The following is an 18,032-nucleotide window of genomic DNA, read 5'->3' as shown; positions in this document are numbered from 1 at the left end:
AATAACGCCACTTATCTTTAAATCGAATGACATACCCATCCTCCACATACAATCTCTCAAATCACCTCCACTTCAACCCTCACTCTCTCCATCCATCACTCCCATCCAGCCCAGATCCACCTATCTTCTTCAAATCAAACGAGACATAATACCCAACGAGACACACCCATCCTCCACATACATTCACGCCCTCTCACAGACAGATACACCATCTCAGATAGATAGATAGATAGATACCCTAGCATCAAACCCCACGTCCCAATAGAGTAAGATGTCAACGCAATCTCCTCAACAACACCTTGACCATCGGATCCCCCTTCACCAGCTCCCGACTCACAAACTTGCCCGTCTGCCGCGTATACCGGATCAAGGCGCCCAGGTCCGGAAAACGTTTCAGCGGGGTCCCCAGACGTCGATACTCGAGGAGGTCCACGAGGTTGATGTAAACTTCTGCGAGGGCCTACATAACATATTATCAGCTGCATTGCTCCCCCCTCACCCACACACACTCTCTCCTCAACCCAAACCCCAAAGCCACTAAATATCAAGAAATAAGAAAGAAAAAAACTAGTTACTAACCTTCTTACACCTCCTAATACTCCTCTCCTCACCCCCAACCCCAACCTCCACACACAGCCCCTGCCAATCAGCCAACACGGGGCCCGGGACTGCTTTTCCGTCCTGCGCGCGCAGCACCAGCCGCTTGAACTCGCCGCGGAGGAGGAAGTTCCACATCCAGCGGCGGACGGGGCCCTTGTTGGACCAGTTGCGCAGGTGGGCGAGACGGTTGAATTCGTCGATGAGGGATGCGCGCGGCTTGAAGGTGAAGTCGTGGAAGAGGGCGAAGAAGGGGGGCGGGTCTGTGATTGGGCTTGACTGGGAGGTTGCGGGGGAGCTGGGGGTTAGGATTGAGAGGGCGTTGGGGGGGAGGGAGTGAGTGTGGGTGAGGGAGAGGGTGCTTGGGGTTGAGGACATGTTTGCTTGAGCTTTGTTGAGCCTTGGTTGGAGATGTGTGGTGGGTTTGGTTGTTGATACGGGTGGATGGATGGATAAGATATTCCTGTGTAGAAGCTTTGGGAGATGGGATTGGAGAAATAGATATCTTGATCGAAGATGCATTTATAGACGTAGGTGGAGAGGGAGGTCATGAGTTAGAGCTCTTAGAAATCCCATCATGATATCGAGTGAATGCAGATGATCATCGATTATCACCTGCGATGAAGGGTCTATCTGGTAGGGAATACCCTTTGTATGGGGTGTTTCAGACAGTGCCATGTTTTGATAAGTTTGAAATCATTATCACAGTCACCGTTGTTAGGAACAATGATTTGGTTGTGATGCTATTTATACTGTCTGTTGACATGAGAGCCATATATTTCCAACATTCTGATGATAGAAACAGGTTAGATAGGCCAGTCTGTTAACATATAAGAGAAACTTACTTTCATTGAGGAAGCTATTATCATACTATCACTAGCATGTTGTTCATCGACTGGTCGGATGATCCATATAGCACTGATGGAACTATATTTAGATCGAGGTTTGTCCTGTAAGGAACGATTATCACGGTATAATTCCTAATATAACTGCCTACTCAGCCCAGATGGGATCGATGGAACCACTTACTTACATTGTCAAACATAATGCAGCTATTAGCAACCGTGCATATTATCCCGTAGTCACTGGCCCTATGTGGATATCATATAGATACCATACTAAGTAGGTAGGTAGAAAGCCGAGCCAAATCTACACCCATCTCAGCATATAGATATCCAACAACACAATCTGCTAAATTCCACAACTACCAAACCAAAGTACAACCCACAACCCCAATGACCCCAACCAACATCAATGATAGCAGCACCCCATAAGACAAAACCAGAACCAACCAATAACAAAAAAGACAACCCAATCAAGCAAACACCATCCTGGTCACCAATAAAAGTACCGGTCTCCGGTCTGTACAACCCCAGCGAGCCACTTACCGAGTAGATCAACTTCGCATGATATACTTCCCCACTGCCAACCAATCTCTTTACCAAACCCGATGACATAAATCACCCTATTGGATGTGTGGAATGGGGGGAGCTTTGAGTAACGGGACAAGGGGTTGGCTTTGGGGTCGGGGGATATGTATGTACATATGTTCGGTTCGACTCGGTTCGAAAGAGCGAGAGGGGGAGGAGAGTTTATCTATATCGTCTTGGTAGGTCTAGAATTGATGCTTTTATGGTTGGATTGAGCAGAGGGCTAAGGTATTGGTAATCCCTGGAAAGAGGCCAGACCTACTCTATCTTCTCTACTGCGGATCGACTGTTAGCATCCATTCTGGCGGATAGGATAAGGTCTGTGTTTGTTTGGAGAACCGCTTTTTTCTTCCTTCTGTCATAGTTTCTCCATCTATTTTAACCTATACATATTCTCCGTTAGGTAATTACAATGACTAGAAATGTCTAGAACGAGAGAAAGTTTATGGCTGATTGGAGAAGGTCATCTGATAGCAAAACCACGTACGTCTCCTACTGGTGGACGATTGCGGGGGATCTGACCGATCGTGGCTCAGGGATGAAAGGACCTCAAGCGGTTAGACCGTATTGAATAGAAAGGATATCGAGTCTAGCATCTTCTTTGACCATTGTGTATAGCCTTTTCTCAGAATCAAAGGGTCTATTGTGGTGTCCCCACCATGACTTACTGTACCGCTGGTTCTTCGTCTGAGTAATGATTTGATGAAATGGTGAGGTGGACAGAGATGGATGATGATCCATACAGTAATCCGTACTTGTACATAATACAGAGAGAACATGCAACACACATGCATGTGCATACATATGGTGGAGGAAAGTGGAGGAAGTGATGATTCAGTGGAGTCGAAGGGGATTCGTTCGGTTTTTCTTGCCTTCACGTAGGAAGGACGAGAGGAGTGGTAGATTGCATCAGGGGTTGTTTGGGCGCTGGGTCATGGCTCGCATGGCGGAAGGCTTCCCCAGGTTCGAATGTGCGGAAGAATTTGACAAAGGTGGTTTGAACCACGGTGTGAATGGATTGAGGGGGGGAGAGAAAGAATCAGACAGACATCATGATGATGATAGTGGGTAGGACATACTCAATCAACCCTGTCCTAGTAGGTCGTCTTTTGGACCCGCTCTATTCCCCCCCATGAGATTCTGATTTGATTAAAGAAGATGGAAGGGAGGGTAGGTGCAGATGGGCCTTGCAGCGAGGCAAGGGGAGGGGGGGGGGGCAGACTGGGCCACACAGTCTTTCCCGTCCGTTCAGGTTTTAGGAGGGAGGAGATACTTGTCAGATACAGATACAGATGCAGATAAGTAGCTCCACATTTTGGATTTCTTACCCCGCAGATGAACCAACGCAGAAGCTCGCCACGTTTGGAACACTACCCCTTAGGGTTGGGGTTTGTTGCTTTTTTGGATTTTGTAATGGGGTCGAAAGTTTCAGGATTATCATGATGGGCAATAACAGCCAGGAAAGAGGAGAAAAAGGGAAAAAGTACAGTGGACAGCGGATGGTTCAAGTGGTTAGGGTTAAGGCCGTGGCTCCACACTGCGATGATGCCGTTGCCGATCGATCTGTACGGATTGGCTGATACCCTTGAGACTGCCATTACCGGCCATGCAACCTGATACCGACGGATACGGAATGATACCGAGCTGGTACCGGGTGGATACCAGCTGATACCGACTCCGAGAATACATAATCCACTGTTGATCAGTAGAAGGAGAGACGTTTTCGACGTGTAGTAAGTAGTTACTCCGTAGTCAAGTGAGCAAATGGTGGATCGGTTCCATGGAAACCAAAGAGCAGGTGACTGAGCTCTGCATGTTCGTGGCCTTTCTCGATTGCGGCAGAACCGCCTGTGCCGAAATTCAATTCCTGCGAATAGAGAGGTCTCTCGGGTCAGGAAAGTTGGGTCGAGTCGACCGTTGGACGACTGTGGCGTTTGGTTACTTTGCTGCAATATTGATACAACGACAGATGTTAAACATAGGGGGTTCGTCAACCATCTGGACAAAAAGAAGAAAAAAAAAATGTTGATAATAATAAACAAATAAATAGACTAGTCTGACCAGGATGGTGGTGTCCCGAGAAACGAGCCGTGTTGTCTCGATGCAGAGGGGGGAGGGGAAACCGGGATAGTACAGATCTAAATGACTTCTGCACTGGGATGTAGTCCAATCATGGCGAGCGAGATGAGTCTGGTTGAACTTCAGGTGTCGGAGGCCAAGGGCGCACCAAAACATGGCCGTTGTCTGTTTGATTTTGTTTTTTTGTTTCTGATTTTTTTGGGCGTTGAGATATAATAATGGAACGTGGAAGGTCAAAAGTGCAATTGATTTGGGGATGATTCCACCACCATCCACCAGTACGGTTCACTATCGAGACACCTGCCTCTATTCCATTCCACTCTTGCGTCCTTCCAGGACCCCTTCCCGAGACAGAAGAAAACAGGAAGAAAGAGAAAAGCCAACCAGTTGTCAATATTGACAAGTATTCTGAGTAAGTCTCACCCGTTGCTGTCATCGTCATCACCGTCATCATCAGAAGCAAGATGAACGTCTCCTTCCCGTCCCCTTACATACCAGTACGATCACATGACACACTGGTATCAATACCATACCGTATCATATCCCACTGGCACCACCTCTCCCTCTCTCTCCCTCTCTCTCTCGGACTTCAGTTGTCTGATCCTCTTCTCTCTTCTCGCTTTTCTTCCTTTTACTTTTCCCCTTTCCCTTCCTGTCCATTCTTGTCTTGATCTGTACTTTTGATCTTCTCAATTCTTCCCCTCTCCTTACCCATTCAACCTTCTTCGTTGGTTCCTCCATTGATCGTCTTTTCTCAACTTCCCGCCGGTTACAGTCATATCGTTTTGGGATTGATTCGTGTCGATCACTCTGACTTCGCGTTGACGCCTCGCCGTCGCGCTGTTCCCCCGCATAGCCGCTCTCTTCATTCTTCGCTTTCCCCTAGTCTTCTTTTTTTTTTTTTTTTTCTTTTTTTTTTTTAACTTTCCCTGACTGTCCTTACGTGATCACGATCCAGTTCACCTCGTCTTTTCCTTTTTACTCTTCTTTCTTTTGACGTCCCCTAACCGGAATTCTTATATTTGGCCAGTGATCCATACCCTCTCCTTGTGAACGCCAGGCCTAAAGTCAACTTCCCGTGTCGTGGTCGCGGTCGCGGTCGGAACGTCCCTTACTACCCGAACTTCATACCCCTCCCGCGATCTAGTCATGGCCCGTTGATGCTGCGAATGCATTCATAGGCTCAATTCATGGGCTCCCGCCCTGCTCGGCAGACGGTCCGGTGCTCACAGCTCATCTTTTGACCTCTTTTCTTTTCGTCTCACTTCGCTCCCTTCCTTCCCCGCCCGTCCTGACGGTTCCGTTCCCGGAATCGTTCGGTCCAGCATGGCAGGCAATGGTCCCTCCCCTGCTCATGCTCAGTTTCTGGCACCTCCGGCCGTTACCGCCCTGAGGCAGGAGGCTCGCTCGGTCGAGAACAAGTCGCCTTTGGCTCGCTCCTACAGTGATGACATGCAGGGGGAACGTGATGACTTGAGGGAGGCGGCGGAGCAGACCCTGAACGTCATCGTCGACCTGGATCTCGAGGGTCGCGTCAAATGGGTCAGTCCGTCGTGGAAACAGGTGGTCGGAACCGCACCCGCCTCCGTCGAGGGTCACCTCATCTCGGAGATCCTGGTCGACAATAAGGATGCCTTTCAACTGGCGATCGAGTCCCTCCAGGCGGACGACTCGCGCAGTCGTTTCATCCGCTTTGCCCTGGAGATGGGTCCCGACTCGATTCTGCAGTACTCGCCGGAACCACGCCCGTTGGAGGAGTCCGAGAAGACCGAGGCGGGGGAGAATGTGGACGTGACCGAGCAGGAGGCGCCCTCCGATCAGGTGGAGGGGAACAATGTTCTCACCATGGAAGGCCAGGGGATCATGGTGTATGAACGAGGAGATGGAGCCGGCCACGTAAGTTGCAGTCTTTCACCCCTTCTCTGATCAGACCGGGGGTGCTGGGGACGTTGACTGACAGATGCCATTTCTACAGACCATGTGGATGTTGCGACCGTTCTCCGAACCCCGTGAAGTCACCATCGATCTTCCTCCGTTACTTGTCGAATCCCTCGGTGTTGGCGCGGAAGTACTGGCAAACTACTTGACGACGTTGGCCGAGGCCGCCGCCATCGAACCCGACGTCTCGAAACACCCCGCCCCTCAACCCGTCCTGTGCCGGATCTGCGAGCGCCAGATCACCCCGTGGTGGTTTGAGAAACACTCCGATCTCTGTCTGCAGGAGCATCGAGCCGAGATGGACGTCCAAATCGCCCAGGAGAACCTCAACGAGCAGCGCCACGCGATCGTCAAGGTTCTGGACGCCCTGGAGGCCCGCCAGAGCAGACCTTTTCTTGCGGGCGAGGGCACCAGCCCGCCGCCCCCCGTTCAACCGGAGTACAAAGGATTACCGATTGGCCCGTCCCCAACGGCCTCGGCCCCTGCCTCAGTGGCGTCATCCGGGTCCGTGTCGAGTGCCAGCTCGGCTCCCGGTACGCCCCCCAGATCTCGCGATCATTCGACGTCGGGCATTGGGCACCTGCGGGGCCGTTCGTTCGCCGTGCGGCGCCCACTGGCCCGTGTGGTCGAGCTGATTCTCGACCTGTGTGACACCGCGCTCGAGATCAACATGCCCGTGATCAAGCAGTCGCGCACGGATAACCCGGACGATTTCCGAACGCTGTCCCCCCAGTCAGAGTCGCGGATCTCGCAGGTCCTCCAGTGGCAGTCTCCGAGCTCCAACACGCTGGGCCAGGAGCAGGGCTTGGCCGCGCTCTGTACGGATACCGAGGGCGTGGTGCGAGCGATGGTGGATGCCGTCATTCGTCATCGCAAGATCGTCGAATACGCCGAACGGATCCGCATCGAGTACACGGTCTTGGTGGAGGAATGCATCACCGCGGCCCTCCGCAAGGCCGAGCGCATCGCAGCGGGTCAGTTGAGTGACTCGAGCTCCGCCGAAGACGACGTTCCGGATAGCAGCACCATGTCTCCCGCCGCCGCCCCAAGTCCGAAATTGATGCCTGAACCCCAGGTCGCACCGCCTGTGCCGCCTGCGCCGGCAGTGTCGGCCTTGACCATGTCCATGCGCAACTCCCCGGATCGCTTCCCGCCCGTGCAGTCTTCCGAGGGACGGCCGTCCTCCACGGCCGTGTCAACGGGGTCGAATAGCCCGATGGAATGTCCCACCCCCCGTTCGCACAAAAGCGCCGCAGCCGTCCTGGGGACGTCCCAACCTGGCCGTCGTGTGTTCCCGCCGACTGAGAGCGACGCGGGTGATGTCAGCGATAGCAGCGTCTTCTCCTCGGCCCTTCCCGGAACCTTACGGACAGAATCGCCGTCATCGGACCGGAGCCTCGAGCGAAAGCGTCGGAGCCTGGTGCTTCCTGGTCTGTCCAGCTCCCCCCGCCGCGGGCATTCCCCAGCCCGAATGTCGGGCCCCCACTCGCCGTTACGCATGCCCAAGCCTCGACTGTCGTGTGGCGCAGAGAGCTTACCATCCCCGGTGGTCTCCCCGTCGGCTCATGCCGGTGAACTCGCCCACATGCACTATCGGCATCACCGCCGTCAATCTTCAGCGACGTCGTCCGATGCCGCCAAGGTGCCCCCCGTGTCGCCTCATCTGAGCTCGGCCAGCCAGCCCCAGCCGCGACCCGCGCCGCCGTCGATCAAGGACTTCGAGATCATCAAACCGATCAGCAAAGGCGCGTTTGGGAGCGTCTATCTCTCCAAGAAGAAGTCGACCGGCGAGTACTACGCGATCAAGGTGCTGAAAAAGGCGGACATGGTGGCCAAGAACCAGGTCACCAACGTCAAAGCCGAACGGGCGATCATGATGTGGCAGGGGGAAAGCGATTTCGTGGCTAAGCTCTACTGGACCTTCTCGAGCAAGGATTATCTCTACTTGGTAATGGAATATCTCAACGGGGGCGACTGTGCTTCCCTCGTCAAAGTTCTGGGTGGCCTCCCCGAAGATATGGCTAAGAAGTACATTGCCGAAGTAGTCCTCGGGGTAGAACACCTGCACGGGAGAGGCATTGTCCACCGGGACCTCAAGCCGGACAATTTCCTAATCGACCAAAACGGCCATCTGAAGCTGACCGATTTCGGGCTGTCCCGGATGGGTCTGGTCGGCCGGCAGAAACGCGTGCTGAAGAGTATGAACGAGCCGACGCCCGACCTTCTCCGGCAGGGCCCCTTCCCCCGCGCCACCTCGATCGCCTCTTCCCGCTCGGCCTCGGTCGACCTCCAGGGTAGCGGATCCCCTGGATCGACGCCGTTGATCCCGCCAGATATGGCCGGGAGCATGCCGCAGCCATCGTATTTCAGTCTGAGTCAACAAGGGGGGAGCGGATTGAGCCGACAGACGTCCCGCCGGGCGTCGGGCTACCGCAGTGACAGCGGCAGTAGCGATCACCTCCACACCATGTTCCGGAATATGTCCTTCAACGATGGCAGCGACGCACGCGGGGAGTCTCAAGGCTTGGGCTCACTGCCCTTTCCGCTCACTCCGTGGGGTCATCTGCCTGAAGAAGAGGGACAGAGCGAGGCGGGCGAGTCGTCCCCTCAGCTGCAACCCCTACAGCCGACGACTAGCAACCAGGCCTCGTACGGGACCCCACCCCAGCAAAGCATGATGCCGCCGTTGATGGCGCTGTTCGACCCGGAAGACCACAACAGGCGCTTCGTCGGGACACCGGACTATCTGGCTCCGGAGACCATCAACGGTCTAGGCCAAGATGAAGTCAGCGACTGGTGGTCGCTGGGCTGCATCTTGTTTGAATTCCTTTTCGGCTACCCCCCTTTCAATGCCGCTACACCCGACGAAGTGTTCGACAATATCCTCCATCGGAAGATCAACTGGCCGGATGACCCCGAGGAGCTCGCTTCCCCGGAAGCCATCGATCTGATGAACAAGCTGATGACCATCCGCCCCCGGGACCGCATTGGGGCCAACGTCGACGAGAGGTTCCCGAACGGCGGGGCAGAGATCCGAAGTCACCCCTGGTTCTCGGACATCCATTGGGATACCCTGATGGAAGATAAGGCGCAGTTTGTACCCAACACGGAGAATCCCGAAGATACGGAATATTTTGATGCCCGTGGCGCAACGCTGCAAGCGTTTGCCGAGGAGCTCGAAGATGGCCATTCGCCGCACACCCCAGTGACAGCCGGTGCGGTGTATCCCCCAGATCGTCCCCACGACGCCCTCTTCAAAGTGCGGACGCAGGTCAATTCAACGAAACGGCCACTGATGCCTTTGCATATCCCACCTCATGTCCGCGACTCCCGCAACCGGAGGTTGAGTGAGCCTTCTTTGGCCGACGACTTTGGCAACTTCGCGTTCAAGAATCTTCCAATGCTGGAGAAAGCCAACAAAGATGTGATCCAGAAGCTGCGCCAAGAAGCCATGCAAGCACAACAACGCTCGGTTCCACCTCCGGGTGCACAGCCGCAGCAGCCGCAACCGCAACCTCAGCAGCATCCATCCCAGCAGTCATCACAGCAGTCATCACTGGACTCATCACAGGTACAAGGCCAAGGCCAAAGCCATAGCCAGGCTCAGAGCCAGGGACAAGGATCTGGGTCGAATTCAGGGCCAACGTCAACCGCGTCTGGGCCATCGTTGGAAGGGAGTCCGTTACCAATGCCATTGCAGCGGACACTATCCCAGAATAAGGGTAATAACAGGCCATCCTCCCCTTCAAGCTTGAGCCAGGCAAATTCGTCACCCAGTCGTCCGTCGCAACCTTCCTCGCCACTCCTTGTGCAGTTCAGCACTGGCCACAATCATGAGCGCAGAAAGACTTCCGGTTCATCCTCGACCAACTCTCACCAATCCAGCAGCGGGTCTTTCCCGGTTGGTTCGGATCCAAACCGGATGGGCAATCTCAAATACAACTCAGCGGCATCTTCGCCCATCAAAGCCGGCGGCCGAGTCTCGACCCATTCACCTGATAAGATGCCGTCGAGTCTGCACCGGCAGGGCAGCGTCCCCAGCCGCGCAAGGTCGCAAACGATCGGATCTCAAGACGGCGGGGAGCTGTCGTCGTCGTCTGTGACCAAGGAGTCCTATGTCCCAGGCCACCACAAACGTCGCAGCCAGCTTTTTGCCGATGTCTCCCCATCCTCCTCTGACAATGAAGACCCCCGTACCAAAGCCCTACTTAAAGTACAACGGCGCCGACAGAGCTCCAGACGGCTGTCGCAGATCAACCTTCCCGACGGGCCGTTCTTCCGACCACTGGACGTGCTCATCTGTGAGGATCATCCGGTGTCTCGGCTTGTCATGGAGCGTCTATTCGAAAAACTCCGGTGCCGTACAATCACTGCCAAAAATGGCGCCGAGGCCATGCGCTTTGCGCTGAGTGAAGTTCAATTTGACATCATTATGACTGAGTTCAAGTTGCCCCAGGTGAATGGAAGCGACGTGGCTCGCATGGTGCGCGAAACGCGGGGTGCCAACCGACATACGCCGATCATCGCAGTCACTGGATATTTAAAGGATTTGCCGGAAACGCATCCCTTTACCTCTTTGATTGAGAAACCCCCAACCCTGACCAAGCTTACGGAAGCCCTGTGCAAGTTCTGCCAGTGGAAGCCCCCGCCGAAAGACTACAATCCTACCCAGCCACTAGCAGTTCCGACCTCTGCAGCACGTCAACCTCCTGTTCCGACGGAGCACAGCCCAAGCTCGACGACATCGTCCGGGTTCGCGCTCGTGCCTCCTAGTTCCTACCAGGGGTCCAACCGCGCAGACTCGGTCGGCAGCAGCTACTTTGGCGACGTGGAATCCGTCAAGCCCGAAGAGGCGCCTGTCATAGTCAGCCAGCGAGCCGATGAATGGGGTGGCAAGGAAGGAGATGGAGGTCTTGGGATATCGGAGGCTCCGCCTGCAATCCAAGAGACCACTGACTCGCCACCCAGTGCCAGCTCAGCGCCCGAGCCACAGATGCTCCACGCGTCCTCTGCTCCGGCATCCGTCAATTCCTCCGGGGTCCTGACACCGCGCAAGCAGCGATCCAGCGAGGCGATACGTGCCAAACGGGAATCTCTAGAAAAGAAACGCTACGAATGTGCCGAGTCGGGTGACGACGAGGATGAAGAGCTTGGTCACTCGCAGGTGCGAACACCTAGCTCCCGGACACGGTCCAACCGTCCCGGCTCCAAGCTCGGAATCGAGATGATGCGGACCAACAGCCGAGGCAGCGTGGTGAGCGGTAGCGAAGAGCTGATCCGAAAGGAGAGGGAGCTGGAGAGGCGCCGCAGTGGCGGTTCCACCAGCCTTAGCTTTAGCGACGAGGATCGCATGGGTTCGTCACCTTCTCGAAGCACGGAGATCGACGACCGGTTCGAGGGACTTCATATTAACGACGACACGATATCATTAGAAGACGACCAGTTCAGTCCACGCCATTCTCCCATGCTAGGGCTAGCTTCGAGCCCGCGCGCCACTGCACGAATGCTCTTACACGCATCGTCACCGCCTCTCCCTCAACACCCGTCGCCGCTCTTCCGCGCCAACATCGTTGAGGCTGATGACGCTGCTGAGGCCGAAAGCTCCATGGTGGGCAACACCACCCCGCCCAGCACGTTATCAGAAGACGCACACACCCCAACAGATCCCAACACACCATTGGTGAAGGTCTCGCGGGACGACGCAGACGACGACCAGTCACTTCTAGACGCCGAAGCCACGCCTCGACCGTCTCACACGCCTTCCATTGACTTGGGCTCGGAACAGACGCCTCGTCTGTCTGAACGGTAGAATGAAAGATTTGTACTATCTATTGATGAGATAGACTGTTTGCTAGTTTTTGGCGTTGGACATGCAGGCTTTACCCCCACTCTACATGTTTTGTCGGATGTAAGGCTTTACTCGCCTCGTCTGCCCTTCTCTTCTCTTTTCTTCACCTCTCTTTCTATATTTCTCCCCCTTGTCTTCCTTCTTACTCTCCTTTGATTTTTCTATTTGCTCTTCATCTATTCATCATATGTTGATATATGATATGCTATGCTATGCTCGGGTCTAAGCGGGTGTTTTACAGGCGTGCCAACAACAAGGATATCATCATCTCACCAGGTTTTTATTATATTTTTTTTTTTTTTTACTTTTGACTCCATTCGTTTCAATTTTTTCTTTTTTTTTTTTATCTCTCAAAACTTTCTCAATCCGTATCCAATTTAACCAACCTTGCTGTGCTGTACTCGCTCCATCGCAGAAACTTGATTTCTCCCACCCTTACATCCTATCACATCACATGTTTGTTACATTTACTTTCCTTGCGTTTTCTTGAACGCAACGCAACCCAACCCAACCCAACCCAACTCCACTCGAAGACAGACCTTGAATCCAAAATTGTGTATGTATCTAGATATCAAGATAAGATAAAGATAAGATAAAGATTTTTTTCTTGACTACTCTAGTTTACTCTTCTCGACTCTATTTTTGTAAAGCATTATGTAACTCAAGTATAGAATTTTACTTCGATGAGGATATACGTGTTTTATACAGGTAGGTAGTAAATACCTAGAAATATGACTCGAGATAACTACATAGATAAGCTGGATAGAGACAACTATACATAGTTATACATTTATAATTTCTATACAGCTATATGGATAGGTGTATAGGTAGGTAAAGCCGAATCAATAGATAATAGATAAATATAGGAGTGTATTTACTTTTTCATTCCATCGCCCCAATACTCCAGGACAAGGACACAAGAAAAAAAAAAAAAAAAAAAGATATGCAAACATACTCGAAAACAATAACTCATCGAAAGGACACAGGTGATGAGTGAACCAGACAAAAAGATCAAGCAGTGGAAAAAGCATTGTAGAACAGCAGTTTAGAAACAGTGTAAGGGCTGGGATAAAAAATTACATTAAACAGTCGTAGATGATCATCGCTTACGTGGTGCGTAGATGATGGCTGTATATGGCAGGGTAGAAACAACAGGAAGCCTCTTGGTGGTAAATGCTGTAGTAGGAAATGTGAAATGAAGAAGATGGAAAGAGGGGGGGGGGGGGGGGGGGGGGGGGGGGGGGGGGGGGGGGAAGGGATCCGTAGAATGAATTTCCGTATTGGTCGAACGAACGGACCGTGGGGGGGGTTCGTCGGTAATCGGGGGGGAAACGTATAGCGTGATCTCGTGGAGAGTTGCTTGGTGGAATAGATACATGGTAAAAAAGTAAGTGGAGGGTATATTGCAATATGGGAGCTAGTCCAGCAGCTGTTGACTATTGCTGGTGAGGGCGGGGATGCGTGGGATTGCTAGGTTGACTACCGGTATTGGGCGCATCCGGGGCCGGAGGGAAAGGAGAGAGATGGCCATCATTCTCGTAGCGGCCCTGTTCCGCCAGATCTGCATGTTCGCGGCTCGTCACGCTGCTGCGGTGGCGGAAGAAGCGATTGCGGCTGAGCGAGGACAGACTGTGGCCGCCGCCGGACTCGGTCGAGTGGCGGCCGACGGCTGGGGAGGGGACGCTGAGGTTGGTGGTCGAGTGCGAGTTGTTGCGCGCCTGGGAGGAGGACGCGCGGCTGCGGCGTTCTTCGGCCTCCTCGCGGCCTTCTTGCATGCGGCGCTCGGCGGCCTCGCGGTTGGCTTCGCGGACGACGTCGTCGACGCGTGTGGTGCGGTCTTCGAAGACGTCGCCCATGACGTCGCCGGAGGACAAGTCGCGCATGCCGAGGGAGAAGTCGACGTGTTTGCGGGACTGGATGGTGTCGCCGCGGGCGCGGGCGGCCGCGGTGTTCATGCCCTTGCGGAGGATGGAGGCGTTGCGGGTGGTGCTGACGCCGCTGCTGACGCCGGTGTTCTCCGGGATGGTGTCCTTTTCGGAGAGCGGGGTCGGGGGCGGTGGGTGCTGGAAGCTGCCGCCGCCGTCGGAGGAGCCTGGCGGGGCGCCGGTGGGGTTGCCAAAGCCGGACAGGTGGAAGGGGATGTCGCGGCGGGCGCCCTGGAGGTTCATGCGCGGGCCCTCGATGCCGATCTCCTGGAGGGCGATCATGAGCATGCAGATGAACTTGTTGCGGCGCTGGAGGCGGAGGCCTTCGTTCTGCCAGTTAGACTTGTAGAAGAAGACGACGTTGAGGGTGACGGAGAAGTTCTCGGTGACCTGGCGCATCTCGGTGAGGATGTTGGTCTGGAACTCGCGGCGCTCGCTACGGACGAACTCGAGCAGGCGCTGGCGGAGGGTGTCGATCTGCTCGAGGGTGGTGCCGTACTTGATGACGATGGGGATGGCCTCGGCGAGGGCGCCGGAGCGGCGCTGGTTCAGGACGAAGAGGGTGTTGAGGTAGCTGTTGGGGGCCTGGACGATGTGGCCCTGCATCTTCTTGAACTCGGTGTAGAGCAGGGAGATCTGCTTGACGAAGTAGTCGTCGCCGAGGCCGGCGTCGCCGGAGTTGCCGTAGATGGTGACGCGGTCGCCGACGTCGAAGGGGTGCTTGATGAAGACGAAGACGACGGACTGGAGGAACTCCTGGGCGGTGGCGGAGAAGAGCCAGGAGAGGGCGAGGACGCTGGAGCCGGCGGAGGTGAGGACGCCGGCGGCGGAGGTGGAGATGATGGAGAGGAAGACGATGATGGTGATGACGGCGACGAAGAAGCCGAGGACGTTGTCGAGGCGCGAGACGACGGAGTCGAGATCCTTGAGGGAGGCGGTGATGGACTTGCGCTCGCGGCCGATCTCGACGCAGACGGCCTCGAGCTCGTCCATGGAGATGTCGCCGTTCATGTCCTTGTCGAACATGATGAAGGCGGCCTCGGCCTCCTCGTTGTTGTCAAAGGCCTCCTTGAGGTCGCCGGAGAAGACGGTCTCGAAGCCGTCGCGGACGAAGGTGCGGTAGAGGCGACGGGCGAGAACCTGGCAGCCGGTGGTGGTGCGCAGCAGGGTCAGGACGACCTGGTAGGGATGGTTGCTGTTGGTGGCCTTGCGGCCGGTGAAGTCGGCGGCGACGGCGCCGGCGACGTCGCCGACCTTGTGGAGGGCGCCGCGGGCGACCTTCTGGGCGCGGCCGGCGTACTGGAAGGGCAGCTGCATGGGGGTCTTGGTGCCGCTGCCGCCCTGCTCGTCCTGCTCCTCGAACTCGTCATCCTTGGCGGTGATCTTGGCGCGGGAGAACTCGTAGAGCTTGGTCAGGCTGCCGATCTGGAACTTGTTGATCTCGATGCGGTCGGCGTAGGTGCGGGTGTGGAAGCTGATGGCGATGAGCTGGATGATGAACTTCTCGACGAGGTTCAGGATGGTCCAGACGAAGATGGAGATGATGATCTTGTTCAGGGTGCTCTCCCAGCTGCGGGTCTCGCGGCTGCCACCGATGTGGTGGTTCTTCATGGTGGGGAGGAAGGAGATCTCGACGCCGAGCCACCAGAAGAAGAGGGTGGCATGGAGCTCGAGCTGCTTGGCCATGTCGCGCCACTTTTTGGCATTGTTGGTGAAGACACTGGCGAGGAGACCGACGGGGACGGGGATACATTTGGCGACGACCTGTACATGTTAGGTAGGAGTTCAAAAGAAGAGGGAAGAGAGGAACGCACTCGACCGGCCCAGAGGGTGAGCCAGACAATTTCCAACCAGACGGAGAACCAGAGCAATTCGACGCCGCCGACGCTGGCATTGGGGTAGGCGAGGGCGCCGACAAGAAGCGGGATGAGAAGAATGACAACCAAAGGAACGATATAAGTCAGGTAGCGGATGACGAAGCTAGAGCCGTGGAGCTTCTTGATGAATTTGGCAAAGTTGGTGTTGGGGTTGTCCGGGGGATTGTAGACGGCAGCCTTCTCATGTAAGGGATTGGTGGCCTCGTCGAACTCGTCGACGGTCTGGGAGCGTCGAGAGCGGGATCGCGAGATGGACTCGTTCTCGGCGGCGCCGGCGCTGGCGGGGGCCTTCTCCTCCTGGTGGTCCTGGGTGGAGCGGGAGACGACGCGTTCGGCTTCGAGGACAGCCAGGTCGTCCTCTAAGCGCATGGCGTGCTCCCTCCGGGCGGAGGCGGAGCGCAAGGTGTGGTGATCGGAATCCTGAACAGAGGTATCGACGCGCAGATGGTCACCGGTGCTGGCCATGGAGCCCTCCTGGACGTAGGAGCCTTTCTCGGAGTGGGGATAGCCATCGTCATGGCGGAGATTCTTCCGGTTCTTGTCCTCGGAGTATTTGGAGGTGGGACGTTCCTCGACGGGGGACGACATGCTGGCACCAGCCAGGCCAGAGGGGGGACAATTGAAGGTATTGTCTTCAAGAGGATAAAGATGACAGGGAGGGAGGGAAAGAGGGAAGAATGGGGGAGAAACGGGGACAGAAGAAAGAATTGGGGGAAGAAGTAGATAAAGAGAGATTTGAAAAGAAAAAAAAAGAAAAAAGAGGAAAATCAATCTAAAGTATAGAGAGGAAGATGGAGATGGGCCGCGGCCATTGGAGAAGCGAAAAGAGAGCTAGGAGTCGGTAAGATAGCAGAGCAGCAAGTGCTCCGAGTGGAGACGCGGGCGATATAGTTTCGAATCGGATAGTGGCCAAGCGACTTGGGGAGGCAAGGAACACCAAGAGACCAAGAAGAGGGGGGAAACAAGGACGAGATCAAGGTGATTATGTACCTAGTCCTTAGTCGTCTCAACCGAACCAGGGTAAGATCCAATCCAATGCAAGAGAGAGAAGCGAACAATGGAGAGAAAAGAGAGAAAGAAATGCGGGAGAGAAATGGAGACTAAGAAGACCAAAAAAAAAAAGGCCGATCGCACGGGAGTAAAATCAGGCCTGGTGGAGACAATGAGGCCGCGACGAAGAGATTTTTGGTTCCAGACCGTCCGGTTCTTTCGCAGTGGATCTCTATCTCGAAGTCCCAATGGATATTTCTCCGATCTCTCTCATCTCTAGACGTAGATACGGAGGAATATATACCTACATATACATATCATGTAGAGATACCCACACTCTTGACATCTCCATCGCCATGATCAAGTTGTTCAGATCTGTCATATCCGCCAATTCCCAGTGGCAATCGGGATCGGAGACCGTACGAACCGATACCACAATACCCAAAAATACATGGCCACCGCCAAGCCCGCAATAAACTCGGTCGGTTCCCACCGTCATTCCACGTTCCATGGTTCGTCTCTCTCTCTACTTGAAACTGATAGACATTCTTCCTTCCATCTGCCATCCTTTTCATTCCATCGGTATATAAATAGATCCGGCTTAATATATGGATCTCTCCTGGATGATGAACCCTGTCCGGATCGGTCGACTGAGGAACTGTCTATCTCGGGTTGGAGTATCCGTATATATGAGAGATAGGGTTGTGCGTGGCTGTCATCCGAAACATGTTTTTCACTATCTGTGTTGCTTGGTCCAGGTGAATTACTAGGTCCTCGTGTAATTTTGGCAAGATCTGTAGGTATACAATTCCGGTTCCCCCGACATGTATCGATCCCATCACGGTGACATCAACAAGCCCTCGATGATTGTTTTAAATTACTCCCCGTAGGCTCCAGGACTGAACAGTCGGTCTTGGTATAAATATTAATAAGAAGCTGCCGCTAATTTAAATCAACAACCCCTGAGCTGACATTAATATATTAATACTCCTATCAAACTCCTTGATGAGTGTTCATGAAATTAACTGTAGATCATTAGTGGTATCCTTGCATATAATACTCATTACACCTAATCCGTCTAGAAAGACTGGCTGGAGATCCTTGAGTAATATCAATCTGATTCAGATGTCTGTACTACACGACTTCAGTCCTTAATAAAGCAACGCTTGAATTATCTAGAACTCATCAACCTAAGATACACCGCTCTTCGTGAGGACCAACCTGTGATACTATCAGGTTCAGACGGGATACTAGACTACAAGAGGTACCAACTGTGACCCCAGACTCTGGATTAGGTTTCCAACATCAAATCAGAAGACAACAATCGCGAGACTATCATCATATTGAG

At 54.1% G+C, this 18,032-nt stretch overlaps 5 protein-coding genes across 5 annotated transcripts; 2 read left to right on the top strand and 3 right to left on the bottom strand.

Moving 5' to 3' along the window:
* Positions 1-274: 274 nt before the first annotated feature.
* Positions 275-975, bottom strand: BDW47DRAFT_126557 (uncharacterized protein; the record flags this gene model as incomplete). Its single annotated transcript, XM_024816570.1, has 2 exons — positions 275-460; positions 580-975. 2 exons carry the CDS (start codon positions 973-975, stop codon positions 275-277), a joined length of 582 nt encoding a protein of 193 aa, XP_024671103.1.
* Positions 976-3,885: 2,910 nt separating this feature from the next.
* BDW47DRAFT_107371 (uncharacterized protein) lies at positions 3,886-4,349 on the bottom strand. The gene has a single exon (XM_024812995.1). The coding sequence runs from the start codon at positions 4,260-4,262 to the stop codon at positions 3,966-3,968; it is 297 nt and encodes a 98-aa protein (XP_024671102.1). The 5' UTR covers positions 4,263-4,349; the 3' UTR covers positions 3,886-3,965.
* Positions 4,350-5,231: 882 nt separating this feature from the next.
* BDW47DRAFT_39649 (protein kinase RIM15) lies at positions 5,232-11,976 on the top strand. The gene is made up of 2 exons (XM_024818922.1): positions 5,232-6,002; positions 6,082-11,976. Exons 1-2 carry the CDS (start codon positions 5,433-5,435, stop codon positions 11,851-11,853), a joined length of 6,342 nt encoding a protein of 2,113 aa, XP_024671101.1. The 5' UTR covers positions 5,232-5,432; the 3' UTR covers positions 11,854-11,976.
* BDW47DRAFT_39650 (uncharacterized protein) lies at positions 11,977-12,305 on the top strand. The gene has a single exon (XM_024818923.1). The coding sequence runs from the start codon at positions 12,100-12,102 to the stop codon at positions 12,271-12,273; it is 174 nt and encodes a 57-aa protein (XP_024671100.1). The 5' UTR covers positions 11,977-12,099; the 3' UTR covers positions 12,274-12,305.
* A 1,023-nt stretch (positions 12,306-13,328) lies between these two features.
* On the bottom strand, positions 13,329-16,282 carry BDW47DRAFT_126555 (Mechanosensitive ion channel family; the record flags this gene model as incomplete). Its single annotated transcript, XM_024816569.1, has 2 exons — positions 13,329-15,581; positions 15,632-16,282. The coding sequence occupies 2 exons, from the start codon at positions 16,280-16,282 to the stop codon at positions 13,329-13,331; spliced, it is 2,904 nt and encodes a 967-aa protein (XP_024671099.1).
* Positions 16,283-18,032: the final 1,750 nt, after the last annotated feature.

This window comes from Aspergillus candidus, assembly GCF_002847045.1.
Source record: "Aspergillus candidus strain CBS 102.13 unplaced genomic scaffold BDW47scaffold_29, whole genome shotgun sequence".
NCBI classification, from domain to species: domain Eukaryota; kingdom Fungi; phylum Ascomycota; class Eurotiomycetes; order Eurotiales; family Aspergillaceae; genus Aspergillus; species Aspergillus candidus.
The sequence above is the reverse complement of the archived record's forward strand: the minus strand, read 5'-3'. Positions and strand labels throughout refer to the sequence as shown.